The sequence below is a fragment of the Carya illinoinensis genome, chromosome 8, assembly GCF_018687715.1.
Source record: "Carya illinoinensis cultivar Pawnee chromosome 8, C.illinoinensisPawnee_v1, whole genome shotgun sequence".
NCBI classification, from domain to species: Eukaryota; Viridiplantae; Streptophyta; class Magnoliopsida; order Fagales; family Juglandaceae; genus Carya; species Carya illinoinensis.
This window is the reverse complement of record NC_056759.1, coordinates 2306351-2325393: the sequence shown is the minus strand read 5'-3', so window position 1 is coordinate 2325393 and position 19043 is coordinate 2306351. Positions and strand designations below refer to the sequence as shown.

Here is a 19043-nt window from a genome sequence, read left to right as displayed (position 1 = left end):
TAAAAGTGTACTATGAATAAGAGAGTTGTCCACCTTGTATTCTTTTCCTCATTTGAGGTGATTTTAATTAATGAAGAGTATTCTTTTTAAAAAAAATGATATAAAGTACCAAAATAAGAGGAAAATGTCTTTAATATATAACCATAAGATTATAAATAATGTTTAGAAAAGAAAAGGAAAAAAAACAAAAACAAAAAGAAGAAGAAGAAACTTAAAATAGGATAGACTGCTACGTGGATGCACTACAAGAAATAGGATAGACAGTTTGACAGTTAGAAATTTTAATTTCAAATTCAAAATTTTCATCTTATCATTATAATTTTTTTAAATTTTTATATAAAATATAATAAATAATTCAACTTTTTTTAAATTTTTTTAAATTTCAAAACAATAATAATATTTTAATATTTCATCTTAAAAATAAAAAATTATCTACTATCAAACCCAACCTATAGGCATCTAAATTTTCTACAATTTTTTTATTCAACCACTAGGTTGTATTAAATACAATGAAGTCCCCTTGCTATATCTGATGGAAAAATCTTTCAAAGATACAAACGCAAAAAGTGTGCATGATATGATTCTGAGGGTCTTGTGTCTGTGTCTCTGAAATTGCAATTGCAATACTAAAGGACTATTGCGTGTAATGTTAGCCATTACAACATTAAATTACACGACATTGCCACTAACTAGAGCCGAAACCAGAGAGGCCCGTAGTGGACATGGCTTCCTGGTGTTTTTTAATTATTTAAATATATATAATATATAATTGAATAAATACGTTTATATGTATTTAATGTATATATAATTAAAATAAATAAATAAATTTGGTCCTGTAAAAATTAAAAGTCATCTTCCTATAGTTAGTAAATTGTTAAAAATTCAACAAGTTTGTTCTACAGTCGATTTATTTTTATAAACTATGTATAGAAAAAAAAAAAATTCGAATTTTATGTCTATATTTGATTGGGGTATAACGTTATGCATATACATATTTCATGCTTTCTTTTATTAAACACGAATATAACCAGATAATAATTTTGCGTAAAAGAAAAAATAGAAATCACCCAAAAGGGTATACCATTATCTCCAACTCTTATATTTTTAGACCCCAGAAATAATGGATTGAACATTCTCGATTCCATTGCACTCCTCCAGAACTTTGCTGATTTCTAAACCTCGAAGCACACAGGGTTGGGTGGATTATGAACATGCAATTCTTGCCTACCAATTTGCAAGATCTCCGATCATCATATATATGGCCAATCACGAGTCGCTGGTAGACGATCTAAACCAAATGAAAACTCAATCAAACTAGAAATATAGTAAACAAAACTGTAAAAATAGCTAGTTTTGTTTATGAATATGACAGTGAGCTTTATCACCCATTATCCCAATGCATATAGATACAAATAATGTTCTTCGTCGTCATCCTCTTATACATATGAAAGTAAAAGGAAGGAGGTTAAATCTCATCCTCATTCCCCCCAATTTCTTTCTCTACTCCGTCGAAGTTGCAGATGCTATTTCTTATAAACATCCACAGGGAAAGACGAGGTACTATAAACTGAATGACAATCATGCTTCCTTATCGGCCCAGTAATTTGGCATTTAAAGAATCAAGTTTACATGAAATCTTCTTCCAGTTCCTGCAAGGACTTGCTTGTTGCGGCAATCTGTTTATTAGATGTCATATTTTCAGAGACCATCAAACCCTTGTAACTTTTTAGCTCTGCTTGTCTCTCCTTCTCAAGTCTTTCCATCTCCTCACGTCGTTTCTGCAGAGACAACGTGAATGACATTTATCCAGAAATGTAAACTCTCAATTACTGAATTACCAACAGTACACTGTTCTGTGTTTTGTCCTTACTAAACATGTTGGTAAGAATTAATTATCGACTTGCTATAAGTTACAAAACAAAAACAAAACTGACTGGAGCAAGTAAGCTAAAAGGAAATACAGAAAAAACAAACAAGAGGAAATATGTAAGCTACCCAACACTTTTTTTTTTTTTTTCCTTTTTTATTTGATGGGTGTGCAAAAGAAAGATAAGAGATTCTAGAAACTGATAACAACTGCCGATGACATGCTACAAGAGAAATGCCCTAGGTTGAATGTTTTGTGTAATTTAGATAAAGTGATTTTGGTCACATGCAAAGTGAAATGAAAAGTACCCAGTTCATAACATGATAACTAAGAAACAAAACTAAATTGGCAAAAAGAAACTTGTACAGGTTTAAGCAAGTGAACTGAAGTACAATCTTTGGTAAAAGGAAGGACCACTTTAAGCACAATAACCTCTTTTTTTATAACTAAGAAAAAAAATATTATTAATAGAAAAGAGGTATAGCCCAAGTACACAGGAAGAAGATTGTTTTTTTGGATAGGTAAGCTTTAAGCAAGAGAACTCAAAACTGGATAAGTTCAATACCTCACACCTCTATTAGAATGGTTGTGCCAATCACATTAAAGAAAAACGGCGTATTAGGAGTATATTACCTCAAACAAGACCGTTTATTGGTTAAAGATGGAATCAACATGCCTTCCATGAATGGTAGTCAACAATCAAGACATACCACACACAAGGAGTCAACTATCAAGACATATGACCGTAGGTCAAGTTCCAGAAGAGGGCTCTCATTCCTTCCTTTAAACAGCTTAAGTAATCAAATGAAGGGCTACAGATAATTGCACAGGTAGTTGGAATTTTCAGAGTTCAACTACACTAAACAGGAGGGATTATCTAGTAGTGCACTGTTGCAAGCAAGTAAGAGTAGCAAGAGCCATGAGATATCATGATGCTAATCCTTGGGCGTTCTACATATTAAGTGGAAGGAAGATGACGTTGATAGTTGAAAATGATTTTCCAGAGGGAAACAAATTGAAATCTGCTGTTATTAGGTAGCCTTCTAGGCACACAAAGTGAAAAAGAGTTCAATGTCATGTTAGCTTCTCAATAAATATTTGCCCCAAAACTTTTCCACCAACAAGAAGAGCATATGTCAAGATTTTTCTTTTCTTTCTTGATAGGTTGCATATGTCAAGATTCTATCAAGGTACTTCCAAAGTAATTCCTTCGATCAAGGTACAATACAGAATTCTGTGCCTGAATTGGTTTTAGCAGCATACGGAACTTACTTTATCTCTCAGCTGTTGTTTTCTTTCTGCTCTTTCTGCAGCGCCAACTGCTTCACGCTCCGCTGCAGTTACATGATATAAATGAGTGAATTGTAGCACCATCACAACAGGATTATAGAATATTAACAGAAGAATTAAAATCCCAATAACTTCAACCTGAATTCTCATGAAGATAAAGAAAATCATGATACAAGATAAAATTGCAAACTATCCTGGAGTGGAACAGGACTGATTTTGTGCATTAGTTCCTCCATAAAGAGCAAAAATAGTACTTGCTTAAGCATATTCAATCTAAAAGAATCATGGATGGAAGCTGAGAATCTGAGATCACAATTTTACCTTTCAAATCAGGTTTCCTTTCCACTTTGGTCCTATTCAACCTGTTAACAATCTCGTTAACCCGTTTCTCCACTCTCACAGTTCGAACCTATAGGTGACATCAAATAAGAGAAAGAGTTATCTCTCACACATCTTCAGATGAGAAATATAGAAAGATTTAAAAACTACGCAGCATCCCAAATATCAATGTGCACAAGCAAGAAGGGGGGACCCACCATTTTTGAACTGTAAAAACCAACTTGACCAACATCCATAGAAGCAGTTTTCTTTAAATTGGACCAGGGAGTGTAAACAACATCAATATTGTTCACCTTGTTGCCTGCCATATAATGATACAGTAAGCCATCTATAACAGAAAGCCGCTACCTCATTCAGAGCAAAAAAGAAAGGACAAAACTCATTTCAGAAGAATGAAAGATAACCACGTGATTGTATCCTGTAGGGGAATCTTATTACATCTGTGTGACCTTTTTGTTGATATACGTGAGGTAATTACTAATTATTCGACTACATATTATATAAGTACGTGCACAATCAAACGATCTGTTTCATAAAAACAGGAAGAATCTGAATCGGGTGCAGTTTTTTGCCTTGGATGGAATTTGCTTTGACAAGCTGAGCACAATCCTCCAATAAGCCTTCACTTATATCATCAATAGTCTGACCCTTGTGCAATCTTACATATACATGGGCGGAAGACATTTTATCCACATGAAACCTGCAACAAACAAACCCTGATAAGAATACACCACTTAAAAGTTCAGACAAGCTTAAGAGAATCTAATTGTGCATCAAGGCACGGTCCCTCTCTCTTTTAATTGAATCGACAAAGACTGAGCTCTCTTAGGTAACTCTATATATTGAATTTGTGGATTTTTTTAACAATAATTTAGTTGTAATTTCTGAACATAATGGATTTTGGCTGTGCTTTCTGTATGGGGCTACAATTTCTAGAAAATTCCCGAGTGGGAACTAAATTCAAGGTTTTGTGGGGGCGTTTGGTTGCTGAGAAACAGAAAGAAAAGGAACAATGGCCTAGTTAAATGTTTTGAGCTTTCTGCTTTGTGTAGATGCTAAGGGGTTTTAATTGGGTCTGCAATAATTATTTAGGAAATTTGAAATTGTTTCTATTTTGGATATATAAGTCGCAGTGTTTTTTTCATTAAAATGATTTCGTTTCGGTTAATTTCCAGATACTTTCTCAGCTACCCACCCACTAGAGCGTGATCTGGCTTTGCTGCATGATTTGAAGCGGCACCATTAGGTTTAAAATGATTTTCCAGTCCTATCAAAAACACAATCCAAATTGTTTACTGGGTGGACATGAAACAAGCCAAATATGCACAAGCGCACACATTGAAATCTGCATCCTTCCTCCTCTTTCCTCAGTTTTGTCAATAAAAAACCCAAATATTCGGAAAACTAAATCGAAATAAAATCAGAAAACGGTGAATAATTTTGTGAATCCTTGGCAAAAACTGGCAAACATAAAAATTAGAGGCTACCAAATGTCTTCAGGGAAGCCGTATTTGATGAGCTCCTCGTTCTCGTACTTATCGAGACCCATGAATATGGAGTAATCGCCAGCCTCCGGTCGGGCTTTGAAGTAGAACACCATGGCTGCCTCCTCTTTTTCGCCCCAAAAAGAGCGTGTGCCAGGGGGAGAGAGAGAGAGAGAGAGAGAGTCCGAGTTAGGGCTTCTATCCTTGTGTCCGTCGAGTTACCAGTTTATAGTCCTGGGATGAGACTAGTAGATGGTTGTCCACGTGGAAAATGTAATCGCAGGTTTGGATATTGCGTTTTCTCGACGCATTCACCTTTCCGCTTTTTCCAGACGTTATTTTTTACCTTATTTTTATTATTTTAAAAGTTTTAATCTTCATAATATATAGTCCATTTAAAAAAAATTAAATTAAATATTACATTAAAAATTTTAAATCTAAATTACCACATCATTCGACAAGTTTACCAATTTAAAACATTTCTCAATTTGGATATTATACGACTTAAATAAAAAAAAAAAATTAATAAATAATATCCCTCCGTCTTAAATGGCATATGTTTACCTTTCAAGATCAATCGCATTCCATGTCTATCTATCATCCAGTGACTCTCCTCGGTCGTTATCCATGAACTCTGATATTTTTGTATTCTTATCATATCGTTTTATTCTGTTGCAAATTATATTTTAAAAGGCATAAAACAGGCATAATTGTTTTATACTTATATTTTAAAATGAGTGTATTTTATGTAAAGTGATGTTATTTTTTAAAAATGATTATCATTTAAAAAAATATATAATTATAAAAATAGCTGTATGTCTATATTTTTCGTAATTAAACTTACTGTAGTCGAGGCACAAGATAACTATGTTCTAGCAACTCAACCTTGTGCGGTGTAATTGGTCTTGTGAAGTGTACCAAGTTGGTAGTTGATGAGGTGAAAAAGAAGGGAAAAAGGAGAGAAATTTGAGGATTAAAAAGGATCGTTGCAAAGATAGTATAAACAACAACGGATCAAATCTGCTTCTCAGCTGTGTTCTTGGCAGCCTAACTGCACCAGAAATTTATGAGAAAAAGATAATATAGTAATAGTATTACAGCATATGCAGCATAAACAACAACGGATCAAAGAAGCAAAAAGTAAAAGAAGAATGAACCAAGCTGAGAAACTTGCTATGCATCATACTTGCAGAGGTTCTCAAATCCCATGTATTCGTGCCGATGAATCTTCCCGATCATATTTGAAATGCCAACCCCACCTTAAAAACAGAGAACTATTTTTAGGAATCTTAATTCAAAGATTTTGAAGTTTATCGAAAGTCATACTTCTCCGAACTAAATGGTAGGGAACAATAATGCCCACCTAGGGATATTGCACTGACGAATATGGTGAAGGCTAGAATAAAGATTATTAGCGATGCCCTTCCAAATAAATTGACCAACTTTCTCACAATATTCTGCCCAATGAAGGCACCAACAATAGACACTGCAACAAAGTAGGAAGCTGCCACAAAAGTTGCAGATGATTAAAGATACATGTAGGAATCAAAGTCCCTCTGCCTAGAGGCAGAGAACCTTAGTTACCCTCTTTTCAAGACTTAAGATGCTAGATGATAAAAAAACAGTATGAGAAAGCATAATTTTGTACAGATTCATCTGGGTGTTGTGCGGTCTTGACTTACCATAGGGAACAGGAAAACGTTTCAAAAGGTAGTATTCCACAACAGACATGGATGAAGAGAAGGTCATTCCGAAGTTTGCAGTGGCACTTGAGACCTGCACATAAGAGCTCAAGAAGTTATAGATGAAGAAAGCATAAACAACAAGATTTTTTTCCAATGCTTTTTAGAATTTGGCCATGTACAGTATGTATGCTACTTTCAGTAATAGTAACTCTACTTCTATATAGGTTTTCAGTTTTGAGGTTCCTTGTTGGACAACAACACTGTTAACCTTTTCTCTTTCTTGCCAAGTAAGGAGGAGACGGGTAAATTTCCACTTGTTTAACTATTATTTTGCAAACCATCACCACTTCCCAAAAATTGCCAACTTTCAAATGTATTTTTTTTAAATCTCTGAATGTTAATAATTTGATGTATTTCAATGAAAACCACAAACTCACCTGAGCGGGGATTCCCAACTCCAGAAATAATGGAGCCATGATAAACCCTCCACCAAGTCCAAGCAGCCCGCCAACTATTCCTGCCAGTATACCTAGAGAGCAATAGGTAACCAGCTGATGCACTTGCCAGTTTGTCCTTTCATCTCTCCTGGATGCAATAACTCTGTGTCCCTTGTATAGGCCAACTGCCTGATACAAAGATACCCCGAAAGAAACTGGGATCTGTGCAGAGAGTGTCCACTACTCTAAGTAACCCGGACAAGCACAAACTCAGAGACAGATAGAGGAAAGTACATGTACATTTTTTCAGTCTCAATAGAAATACCTGCAACAAGTTCAGCACCCAATATGTTGTCGAACATGTAGCTGTATAATTCTGTTGTCATTGGGAGATGAGCATTTAACAATGAGAGATTGAATGGTGTAAAGTTCTTGACATGAAAGAACAACAGAAGAAACAAACCTTGGCTATCTGAAGGAAAAGGAATGCAACCCAAACAAAAACGAGAAGTCCAAATTGTTTCCAGTAAACGTTCTCAAGAATAGTGACCTGCAATAATTATTGTATTGATCCAGCTTCCAGAAATCTTAAGACTGATGACAGCTTTCAAAAGTATTCTTACCTCTGATTCTTGGGAGTCCTTTTCACCATTGTTTGAGCCACCAGGAAGAGACGTGTATTCCACTTCTGCACCACCAGAATCTGATAGCATGGAACAAATATGGAAGCTGATTTCAGAAATAAACTCCAGGCAATGGTAACCTATTATTTGTTTACAACTAGAGATATCAACTCACCATTTGACTTCAGTCTCTTAGCAGCCTCCTAAAATTTGAAACATTGGGATTCCAAGGTAAGAAATAGGTCTTGGTACTAAAAACAGGACAAAAAAGGGGCATTTGGACCAAATTCTAAACTGAATGCCGTCCTCATTCTCTTTCAGCACCACAAGGCAATGAAGGCATAAAGGATTCGAGAGACAATATAATGGATTTCAGTCCTTAAATTATATTATACACGTACCAAAATAAAATTCTTTCAAATGCAATCAAAGGAAACAAATCTAAAGGGGAAAGATGTTTGACTTGACTTTCAATGCAGAGAACATGGAAATCATGGATATAAGACAAAGTTCTTAGGTGATTACCCTATTCATAATGGTTTCCTTTTTCCATGTTTCAATACCCATAAAGAATGCCTTTGTTGAAATAACTGCAAACCACAAGAAACAATCAGGGTGTTATTAGAGCACGTACCGTGCCAAGCAATGGGAACTCTAGTTTAACAACTTACCTATAAAAAGAAAGATAAGCAAAACTGTGACCATCCAATCCGCAAACACAACGTTGAAAGCCACTCCTATACTAATGCCTAACATGAGCATTGGTTGGATGAGCAGTACCAAATCATAGTCAATGACGGGCATATCGAGTTGAGGATGCCTTAGCTTAAAGTCGAAGGAAACAGTTGAGAATGCTGCACCCATGATCATACCTGATAAAAGCAAAAAGGAATTCAAAACTCGTTAAATATGCCTGGTCTCTTTTAATGTTGGATCCTTTTTGTGCATTCGGTTCGGCTGTAGAAGACATCTTACAGAGATGCAACGATCGGAACAGCTAAAATATGTCTTCCAAGCTTAAAATCATCCATCTCCAATATTCTGAACCCCCTTTTTTAGAATATTGCATTAATTAAAATTAAATGAGAAGATAAAGAGTATGGGACCCCAACAAAAATCTAATTGGTGAATTTGTTGGACGCAGTATTGCTCTCCACTATTATTAATATAAATCCATAATCAAATAGCTAAAAAATTCTGCATAATCAAGTGGCCTTTTAATTACTCAACACAGCACGCAGAGACTTTTCCCTCTTTTTTTTGGCTCTTATATTTTTTATCTATTAAAAAATTAGATATAACATATATATCTATCGAATAAACTATATATTAATTATTTTTATGTGCTCCCTTAGGCGTAGCATTTCTCTTAAAGACTTCTTCCATAATCAAGAAGGCCAGCTATTACCATGTCCTCTTTTAATGAATGGAATTTGGTGCGTTATTTAATTATAAAAAATAAATAAATAAAATAAAATAAAAACTCCAATGCATCTGAATACCGGAGAGAGAAAGAAATAAAAAATCCCCCAGGATATTAACTAATTCTTACATTTTGAGATAGCTGTAGCCGACTTCGGATCAAACCCAATAATTAGGCTAAGCATAGGAACAAAAATACCACCACCGCCAACGCCACCGACACTCCCAAACGCAGCTCCACAGAATCCAATTATGGTACCCACAACAATTTTCCACCCAAAATTCATCTCCTGCAAAGCAAAATTCACTGTCACCCAGATTTAAATTACATAAGAGTCATTTCTACAATTCGTTAATTATATAATAACAGTTACCACACATCCAATATAGAAAGCGTACTGGTTGAAAAGGACTGCAAATTAGTTTACACAAGTCCAAAAAGGAAAAAAAATGTGGAAGTTGGAATTAATATACCGTACCGGCCAAACTTGGTTACGACCCGATCTGTCGGGTTGCCATAACAAATTTACTGCCTTGAGAGGATACATGCATTCAGGTCCTCCTGTTCCATCGTGTCTTGAATCGTCTTCCAGCCTCAGGTGCCTCTCCGCCGAAACAAACATCACAGCTAAGAGAAACTTCAGCAACACTATCCGCACGGATCTCATACCCCACCGCCGCCATTTCGCTGCAAGTTCAGCCATCAGCTTATGTTTCCAACAACGTAAGCAAGCACGCACGCTTTCTGGTTCTTTGATTGACAAGGCTCTCGCCAAGAATCCTTCACGTTCAAAAGCTTAATACACAACCACCCGAGGGAAATCGCTTTCTATGCAAAGAGAGAATCGCATCAGAGCTATCACGTCGTGCAATAGTACTTTCGGAATGCAAGACACTCTCCTTTAGTTCAGCACCCGAGGACACTTAGGCTTGGTATGCTTGCTTAAAACCTCGAGGGAAAATAAAAGAAGCCGAAAATGTTGAATCTTTTTGGTTATGATCGATCAAGCACTCTGAGATCAGCTAGTTTTTTGTTTTGAACTGATCACAGAAAGATCGCAAGATGTACTGCAAGAAAATAAAAAGTCAGAGAAAGGGAGAGAGAGTGAGAGAGACTCGAACGATAGCTAGGAAGAGGAAATGGAGACCAGACATGTAACGTTGTCGCTGATAAGTGAAGATATCTCATCATGTCTTCACTGACGTCGCCTATAGCCTCTCGTTATGACGCCCCAAGGGCCAAGACAGTAAGCACTCCAAATGGTGTCCCCTCAATTTCAACGAATAAAGGCATCGGTCAATGACTCAATTATATACAAGACGACAAGTTTTATTGACTTATAACAAAAAACTGACAAACACGACGTGCGCTTAAAGGGCAAAAAAAAAACTGCTAATATGCTTCAAATTTCTATTAATCATTTTGTTTGGTAAGGATATTGCCACGTAAATTATTAAAAATAATCAAAAAATAAAATTATAAAAGAATAGTGGAAATCTAATATTTTAATCTTCTGATTTTTATGTTTTTAAGGCGTTATTTTATTTTAAATATATATTTTTAAATTTTTTTCACTAATATGGTGCTGCGTCAATAGACAAGTTAAATAGTATAAATTAAGGACAAAAACACAGCTTTACTCAAGAGAAATAAATAAATAAATAAATAAATAACTAGTCTTGTACATAAATGTGAAGTTAAGGACGTGTCTCACTGTTTCAAACGTAATTGTTCACCTGTAAAATGTAAGAGAATATCAACATAATATGCCTACAAATATTTTGATACTTAAGTCATAAAGAATCTCACATAAACAATTAAGAATTCATATTAAGATTGTCTTTAAAATTACTTAGTACATAAACTTTAAGTTGAATTAGATCAATATTACAGTTAAATCATAATCAGGTGATATCTATTTCATGTGGTATTTATCTGTGTAAATTATTCCTAAATAATCGAAATGTCTATAAAATGTTTATTTCTCTATGCACGGTGGCGCATAGATCCCTATAGGGCCTAGGACCGAGGCGTGTGATCGAGAGTATTATCCCTTAGGTCGAAACCGCTAAATGCGTCCTCCATGTGGAACGATGAATCTGTTTTGCCTCCGATCGGTTCAACATCTTTATAACGAGGTATGAGAAATCAGTGGGAGTGGTAGTTTATAATTGAACAATGTTAGGGTGGTTATTAAATATATTAAATGTGTACACCCGTATAAATAAGTTTTTTTTAATCGTTTTTAAACATCATTTACTATTAAAAAATAAATAAAAAATTATAAATTTACTAATAGTCATTTCTTTAACAATTAAAAAATTTTAAAAATAAAAATATATGAATGAGCATATTTAATAGTCATACTATCATTTTCCTTTATAATTAGGTGAATGATTCAATTTTATCTTTCTTATTTTTCTAAACATACATATTATAAATATATTTAATAGTTATAGGATACAATAGTCAATAGAGTGGAAGGTCCCAATATTTATCCCAAACCAGTAAATACAACACAAGAAATAAAATAAAAAAAGAGAAATATGGACTCAATGACTTGATCCCCACACATTTCTCACAAAGGCAAGCCGCATTATTGATATAGTTTGATAAATTGAATGAAATATTGTGACTGAGAGTCGCAATGAAGTGAGTTGTGTTGTATTTTATTGGTTTGGACTAGCTGTAGAAGACTTCCATTATCTCTTTCTTACGATTATTGGTTAGGCAGAACAGGAACATAGTGTTAAGGTCGTGTTTTACACACCTTTAAGCTACGCTCAAGCGACTCTGGTTTTCGTTCTTGGATCTCACACATAAAGAAAATACAGAGAATCGGGAGTTTGGGTGGATATCAAGAAGTTACTGATGCCTAAGTCAGTATCATCTTATTAATTTGTGCAAAAGAGTAAATGAATTATATAATGTTCTTTGTACAGGGGGATTACCTTTTATATTAGGTTTATGGGAGGCAAATGTCCATACCTTGTGTCAAGGGAATATATACCATCAATAGTTCATTTAGTCAGATTCATATAATGAGGCATGACTCTTTGTCCATTTTATCATATGGGTGCACATTGTCAGAAGATCAATAGCTCTTCGTGTTTCTTGTCCACCTGCCTACACAATGCTATCTGATGCTAGGTGTGATAGGGGAATGTCAAGGTGATGTATCCCCTTCTTACTTGCATTTTTGGAATCTTACTACATGATTATGCCCATAGGATGATCTCTAATGGGCTGATAGGCCGTCTAGTCAAGTTGGGCTTCTCACGTTTGAGCTTTTTTTCTAGACCTTCGGCCTAAGGGAAAAGATTCCCTTACACATAGGAAGATAGCAAATAAAAATGCGTCGAATTAACAAAAGATAAAAGTCAGAGACTATAGAGGTGCATGAAGGCCGCAAACCACTCTAGGAAAGTGGAGCTTGGTTGGATCTGAAGGATCCGAGGCCGATGGCCCTGAAAATGCCACACGTGGCGGCAATAGGTACTCCCCGGTGTGACAGCATGTGGATCTACTCCGTTTGACATTTTGTTTTGGTCGTATGAAGGATCGACAGCAAGAGAGTCTTGCGGTGGGGGGTTGGAAAGAAGTAAATTGGCACCTCTTCTTGCTATGGACGACACAATAAAAATTGAAATAAAAAATGATTAGAAGACACAATAAAAACTAGAAAGCATTAAAGGGGAGGAGAACCCCCCTCTGGCTGGAGAAGATGTGATCTTTAGTTTTTATAGGAGAAAAAACGTCTAGAGAAACGAAAACTATCCAATTCTTTTACTCTTGGTTGTGTTGTTATAATTTTTTTTTTTTAAATCCCCTTTAACTCAATAGGAGAAGACGCAAAATAACACTCAATTTTTTTATCACCATTTACAAGCATTGGACCGGGGAACATAGTGCATCTTCACATAACCTTCTCGGTTATCAGATTAATAGACATTGTTAGGATTTAAAAATTAACTCAATTATCTCATTTCTTCTTATTTAATAATTACAAATTTTTAAACTTTTAGATAAAATATTATAAATAATATAATTTTTTTAAAATTTTAAAATAAAAAATAATATTAAAAATAATATTATAATAATATTTTATTTAATATTTAATCCTCATTTCTCCTCAACTCAACTCAATTTATTATCTATAACTTTCCTAACCAAAGGTTTGGTATATGGTCGAAATTGGATTACGCTTAGGAGTGTCTGACACTGACATTTCTATTCTCAAATGAATAGATGGTACTACAGGCACTCTTGGTGGCTCTCAGCAGAGCGGAGCGACCGTTAGGTGAAAAAAGTTTTTTATTTTTTATTTTTTTTAAATCATTTTTAATAGTTTTAAATATTTTAAAAATATATAAAAAAATTATAATAATATTAAAAAAATTTAATTATTAAAAAATTAGGCCAACAGTAACTCCAGAACCACCAGCAGTGCTTAGTGTTTTCCCTAATGAATAAAGCCTGCTACTGAGAATACTGCTCAGCCAGCTGGGATGTTAAGATGGAGGTGAAAGTCATCTAAAGAATCGGGGTGGCCTGCTGTAGCTAACCCCAGAGTGGGCAAGTGGCCGACACATCTCTAGAATTTACAATTTCTTTTTTTTAATATGTTTTAAATGTGGGACTCAAGTTTACAAGAAAACCTATAAAATTGTCTATCTCATCTCCAATTCTTTTTTTTTTTTTCTTTTTTTCTTTTTTAAATCACAGCTTTTCCCATCCAAACATATCCAGGCTTTTAATCAATTTAGAGCCGAGCAAGTGCCAAGAACGCGCAGCTAGGTTCAATGATCCAATAAGTCAACAACACCATGGTCTTGCAATAGTATACGTAGTTGGTAGCTGACGAGGAGAGAGAGAGAGAGAAGAAAAAAAGAGAGAGAGAAGGGAATTAAAAGAAAGTTGTAAAGATGGTAGATGTTCTCCTTTTCTGAGTTTTTGACGCCCCATAAATTTATCATAAAAAGACAATATATAACATACGCCAGTTGTAATGGATCCGAGTAAACTGAGAGAAGCAATGTTCGTCAGAACTTCATCTTGCATCATCTTACCCAATAATTGGTACAAAGTGCAAGGCAATTTGTCGCCTTAGGAACACGTTCAACCCCATAAATAAATCAAGGGATTTTTGTTCTTTTACGAGAGAGAGAGAGAGAGAGAGAGAGAGAGAGAGAGAGGAAAAAGTAAAAAGAACTAAGCTTGAAGCATGCTAGGCATCGTACATGCAGAGGTTCTCAAATCCCATGTATTCATGCTGCTGAATCTTCCCAATCATGTTTGATATTCCAACCCCACCTAATAAACGGAGAGAAGTCTTTTTAGAATTCGAGTTCACAGATTAAATTGAAGTCATATTTGACTGGACCAAATAGTATGCAATAATATTGAAGCTCACCTAGGGATATTGCACTGACAAATATAGTGAAGGCTAGAATAAAGATGATTAGTGACGCCCTTCCTAATAAATTGACCAACTTTCTCACAATATGCTGCCCTATGAAGGCTGCAATGGTAGCCACAGCAACAAAGTAGAGAGCTGCAACAAAAGTTGGAAATGATCAAATTAAGAAATACTTGGATGAATCGCAGGGATCCCTTGCCTAGAGGCAATGCACGCTACTTGTCCTCTCGTCAAGATGTTAGAAGATGAAAAGACTAAAGAGAAACTAAAGTTTGTACAGAATTATCTGGGTGTTGTGCTGTACTGACTTACCATATGGAACAGGAAAACGTTTTAAAAGGTAGTATTCAACTACAGACATTGATGAAGAGAAGGTCATTCCAAAGGTGGCAGAGGCACTTGAGACCTGCACAGAAGAAATCCAACAAGATTCTTTGCCTAAATTTACACAAATAATTTTCCTTAAAAAAATGAGTGAATGCGAATAACTTGATGTATTTCAATGAGGACCACAAACTCACCTGAGGGGGGATTCCCAACTCCAAAAACAGTGGACCCATGATAAAACCTCCACCAAGTCCAAGCAGCCCGCCAACTATTCCAGCCACCACGCCTAAAAAGCAATAGATAACAAGCTGATGCACTCGCCACTTTGTCCTGTCATCCCCCTGGGATGCAATAACTCTGTGTCCCTTGTAAAGGCCAACTGCCTCGTACAAAGATACCCCAAAAGAAACAGGGATCTGTGCATAATGTTAGCTACTTCAAAGTAACCCGGACTAGCACAAACTCATATAAAGAGAGAGGACAGAACATAGGTCGTTTCCAGTGTCAATAGAAATACCTGCAACAAGTTCAACGCCCAGTATGTTGTTGAACATGTAGCTGTATAATTCTGTTCTCAATGGGAGAATGATTATTTAGCCGTGAGACGCCATTGATATCACATAACAAGGAGAGATTAAAAGATGGGAAATTTTTGACAGGGAAGAACAACAGAAGAGAAAACCTTGGTAATCTGAATGGCAAGGAATGCAACCCAAACAAAAACGAGAAGTCCAAGTTCCTTCCAGTAAACATTCTCGAGAATAGAGACCTGCATTGATTGGATTGATTTAGCTTCCAGAATTCTGTGGCACTAGTAACAGTTTACAGGAGTATTCTTACCTCTTGTTCTTTGGAGTCCTTATGATCAGTACCATTGTTAGGGCCACCAGGGAGAGGCTTGTATTCCCCTTCCGCACCGCCTGAACCTGATGGCGACGAACAAATATAAGAAGGTAACCTCGGAAACAAATTCCAGGCAATGCTAGCGCTATTATTTTTGTATACAATTAGAGGAACAGCAGACAAACTAACCATTTATCTCCAGTCTCTTAGCAGCCTCCTAAAGTTAGAAATATTAAAATTAAATCGTAAGCAATTGATTTTAGTACTAATACCGGAAAAACAGAATTAACGGAGTTGACTCTAAACTAAAAGCAAAGTGAGAATTAGTGGCAAACAGATCTAAAACAGACGGATGTTTGAATACATCAAACTTTAAATGGAGCCCCGAAATCATGAATATATGAGCGTGTAATTAGTTTGTACGGGATTACCTTTTTCATAATGGTTTCCTTTTTCCATGCTTCAACACCCTTAAGGAATGCCTTTGTCGATGTAACTGCAAGCCACCTCGCAATTAGAGCAAACCAAAGTTCCTAGCTAGCAAGCAAAAGGAACTACATTAATTTGAACAAATTAATTAATTACCTATAAAGAGAAAGATAAGCAAAACTGTGACCATCCAATCAGCAAATGCAACGTTGAAAGCGACCCCAATACTAATGCCCAGCATGAGCATTGGTTGGATGAGCAGTACCAAATCATAGTCAATGATGGGCAGGTCAAGTGTCGGATGCCTTAGCTTAAGGTTGTAGTAGACGGTTGAGCCTGCTGCACCCATGATCATGCCTGAAACAAGCAAAAAGGGAATTTATAACTATGTTATACTTTAAATATGCCAAGGTTTCTGCTGATGGAGCTTTCCTTTTGTGCATCAGTTTAGCTGGGGAGAAGACATTTTACTTTTTTTACTTTTTTTTTAGGAGAAGTCAACACAAAGTCACAGACTGACCCGTTAATCATTCAACACAGCATGCGAGACTTCCTCCTTTTTAATTGTTTTCTTTCCAAACTAATAATGATATATACAATTACAAATGTATATGTTAGTACAGAATTTTATAAAAATAAGTAAATTTCATTATAACAAAAAGTATATATTATCTTACATTTTGATATAGCAGTTGCCGACTTGGGATCAAACCCAATAATTAGGCTAAGCATAGGAACAAAAATACCACCACCGCCAACGCCACCAACACTCCCAAATGCAGCTCCACAGAATCCAATTATGGTACCAACAACAATTTTCCACCCAAATTCCATCTCCTGTAGATCAAAATTCACAGCTACCCATTTTTAACTTACTGCACACCCGAAAACAACACGACAGAAGAAGTCCTTAATATGTGATGTGATATTACAGAAGTGCGTGATACACGGATGAATTCACGTGGCTTGCACGGCATATATATGTTTCAACACATATATCTTGTGGACATCAAACCAGAAAAAAAAAAAACAAAAAACACATATCTTGTGCAATCATGGGATGAATATTGTATCATTACTCCTCGTAATGTATGTTCCCTAACACGCAATGTGCATAAGACGACAAAAACCTCTGGTTCGAGGCACGTAATACCAAAACTAATATACTTAAGTGATCAAATGAATTTGTCATTGCTACGAAGAGCTGATAGTAATATGTGATGTTGATAATGAAAGACAATCTTAAACCCTTTTTTCATTAAAGAATAATCAAACGCGTGGATATATTTTAGAACAACTCTCAACTGTATTTTAAATGACAGACATTTTAATAAAATAACTTATAGAAATTATAAAAAATATATATTTTTTTAATTTAAACATATTTATTTATAAAAAAAAAATTATAAAAAAATGTCTCGTATCATTTTTCGAACGAGAGTACTAATAAAATAATTAATTTGTTTTGACAAGTGAATGTATTAATATTAAGTTAAGAGAAATATTTTTTGCAGTCGACAGATACAGTCGGCGTGCAGTCGGTTGTAAAAAAAAATTAATACGGGACTTATATGAAAAAAAAAAATTATTTTTATAACTTTTTATAATTCATGTAAGTCTTTTTGAATATAAAAAAATTTTTTTATAATTTTTTTTTATTCATTCCGTACAACCGACTGCACGCCGAATAGATCTGGCGACTGTACGTAACAAAGCCCGTTAATGGTGGAAAAGGGCTTTAGATTTTCTATCGGCAAAAAGCGCTTAAAACTTTGGTTGAAAAAAGTTAAAAAGAACAGAAAAAAATTGTGGAAGTTGGAATTTACCGGCCAAACATGGTGATAACCAGACTGGTCGGGTTGCCATAAGAAATTCACTGCTTTGAGAAGGTAACTGGACTCGGGTCCTCCTTCTGTCCCATCGAGTCTTGAATCTTCCAGCCTCAGCTGCCACCTTTCCGCCGAAGCAAACACCAAAGCTAAGAGATAGTTCAACGACAACATCCACACTGATCTCAAACCCCACACCCATTTCGCTGTAAAGTACTCAGCCATCAGATTCCGATTCTAACAGCGTACGCTTTCTGATTCTTTAATTGACAAGGGTATCAACAAGAATCCTTCACGTTCAAAAGCTTACTCTACAAAAACCCCGACAGAAATCTCTTTCCAAACAGAATCACATATATAATACTTCCTACGAACTTCAGAATGCCAAGAAACTCTCCTTCAGTTCAGTACCCGAGAGTACTTAATTTGGATTGGTTTGCTAGCCCAGAAACCTCGAGAGAGAATAAAATTAAGATGCCGAAGAAGTTGAACTTTTTATTGTTTGGCTGACGATCAAGTTCCACGAAAGCTTTTTGAAGATTACCTTACTGCAACTGCAAAAGACCCCCAAAAAAAATACAAAAAACAAAAACAAAAGGAAAGGGAAAGTACTGGTGTGGATACAAAGACTCCACGCAAATCGTAGAAAGCAAGAAAGATCAGGTGCAAAAAATTGCCCTTGAAAGGATGCACTCACACACGAAAAAAAAAAAAATTTTGAAAAAAAGAAGACAAGAGAGAATGGTAGAATCAAACGCTAGCTGGCTCTAAAGGAGAAGCTGAAATGGTGGAAAAATCTCCCTCCAGCTCTATCGAGATGGAACAAGAAGACTGACACGTTTATAAATAGCTAAAAAGCATTGCTACTCATTGTTCACATTTTTTTTTTTTAATTTTTTTTAGATTTATAATTTTTAAATTAATTCAATTTTTCTATTTTTTATTTATATACTAAATATTTGATAAATGAAAAAAATAAAAAAAAATAGATGACATGGGCTGTATGGCTTATGTTTAAAATTTTTCAGAGAGTTAAATGTGCTTTGTC

At 35.3% G+C, this 19043-nt stretch overlaps 3 protein-coding genes across 7 annotated transcripts; all 3 read right to left on the bottom strand.

The window, feature by feature from the left end:
- Positions 1 to 1336: 1336 nt before the first annotated feature.
- LOC122319030 (coiled-coil domain-containing protein 25-like) lies at positions 1337 to 5250 on the bottom strand. The gene is made up of 6 exons (XM_043136890.1): positions 4984 to 5250; positions 4069 to 4196; positions 3694 to 3797; positions 3479 to 3566; positions 3140 to 3201; positions 1337 to 1778 (listed from the first exon to the last, which is right to left on the bottom strand). The coding sequence occupies exons 1-6, from the start codon at positions 5094 to 5096 to the stop codon at positions 1626 to 1628; spliced, it is 648 nt and encodes a 215-aa protein (XP_042992824.1). The 5' UTR covers positions 5097 to 5250; the 3' UTR covers positions 1337 to 1625.
- Positions 5251 to 5829: 579 nt separating this feature from the next.
- On the bottom strand, positions 5830 to 10402 carry LOC122319027 (sulfite exporter TauE/SafE family protein 3-like). Of its 5 annotated transcripts, XM_043136884.1 has the most exons (14): positions 10301 to 10402; positions 9627 to 10215; positions 9278 to 9437; positions 8397 to 8597; positions 8251 to 8315; positions 7901 to 7928; positions 7726 to 7805; positions 7566 to 7652; positions 7428 to 7478; positions 7103 to 7342; positions 6663 to 6756; positions 6344 to 6484; positions 6167 to 6239; positions 5830 to 6027 (listed from the first exon to the last, which is right to left on the bottom strand). In XM_043136884.1, the coding sequence occupies exons 2-14, from the start codon at positions 9849 to 9851 to the stop codon at positions 5853 to 5855; spliced, it is 1620 nt and encodes a 539-aa protein (XP_042992818.1). In that variant the 5' UTR covers positions 9852 to 10215; positions 10301 to 10402; the 3' UTR covers positions 5830 to 5852. The 5 variants fall into 5 exon arrangements, with proteins under 5 accessions (XP_042992818.1, XP_042992817.1, XP_042992820.1 ...); XM_043136883.1 differs by lacking the exon at positions 10301 to 10402 and having other exon boundaries at positions 9627 to 10294; XM_043136886.1 differs by lacking the exon at positions 10301 to 10402 and having other exon boundaries at positions 7103 to 7324; positions 9627 to 10294.
- Positions 10403 to 14186: 3784 nt separating this feature from the next.
- LOC122319029 (sulfite exporter TauE/SafE family protein 3-like) lies at positions 14187 to 18825 on the bottom strand. The gene is made up of 12 exons (XM_043136888.1): positions 17993 to 18825; positions 16844 to 17003; positions 16323 to 16523; positions 16169 to 16233; positions 15927 to 15954; positions 15735 to 15820; positions 15577 to 15663; positions 15412 to 15462; positions 15089 to 15310; positions 14880 to 14973; positions 14562 to 14702; positions 14187 to 14461 (listed from the first exon to the last, which is right to left on the bottom strand). The coding sequence occupies exons 1-12, from the start codon at positions 18218 to 18220 to the stop codon at positions 14376 to 14378; spliced, it is 1449 nt and encodes a 482-aa protein (XP_042992822.1). The 5' UTR covers positions 18221 to 18825; the 3' UTR covers positions 14187 to 14375.
- Positions 18826 to 19043: the final 218 nt, after the last annotated feature.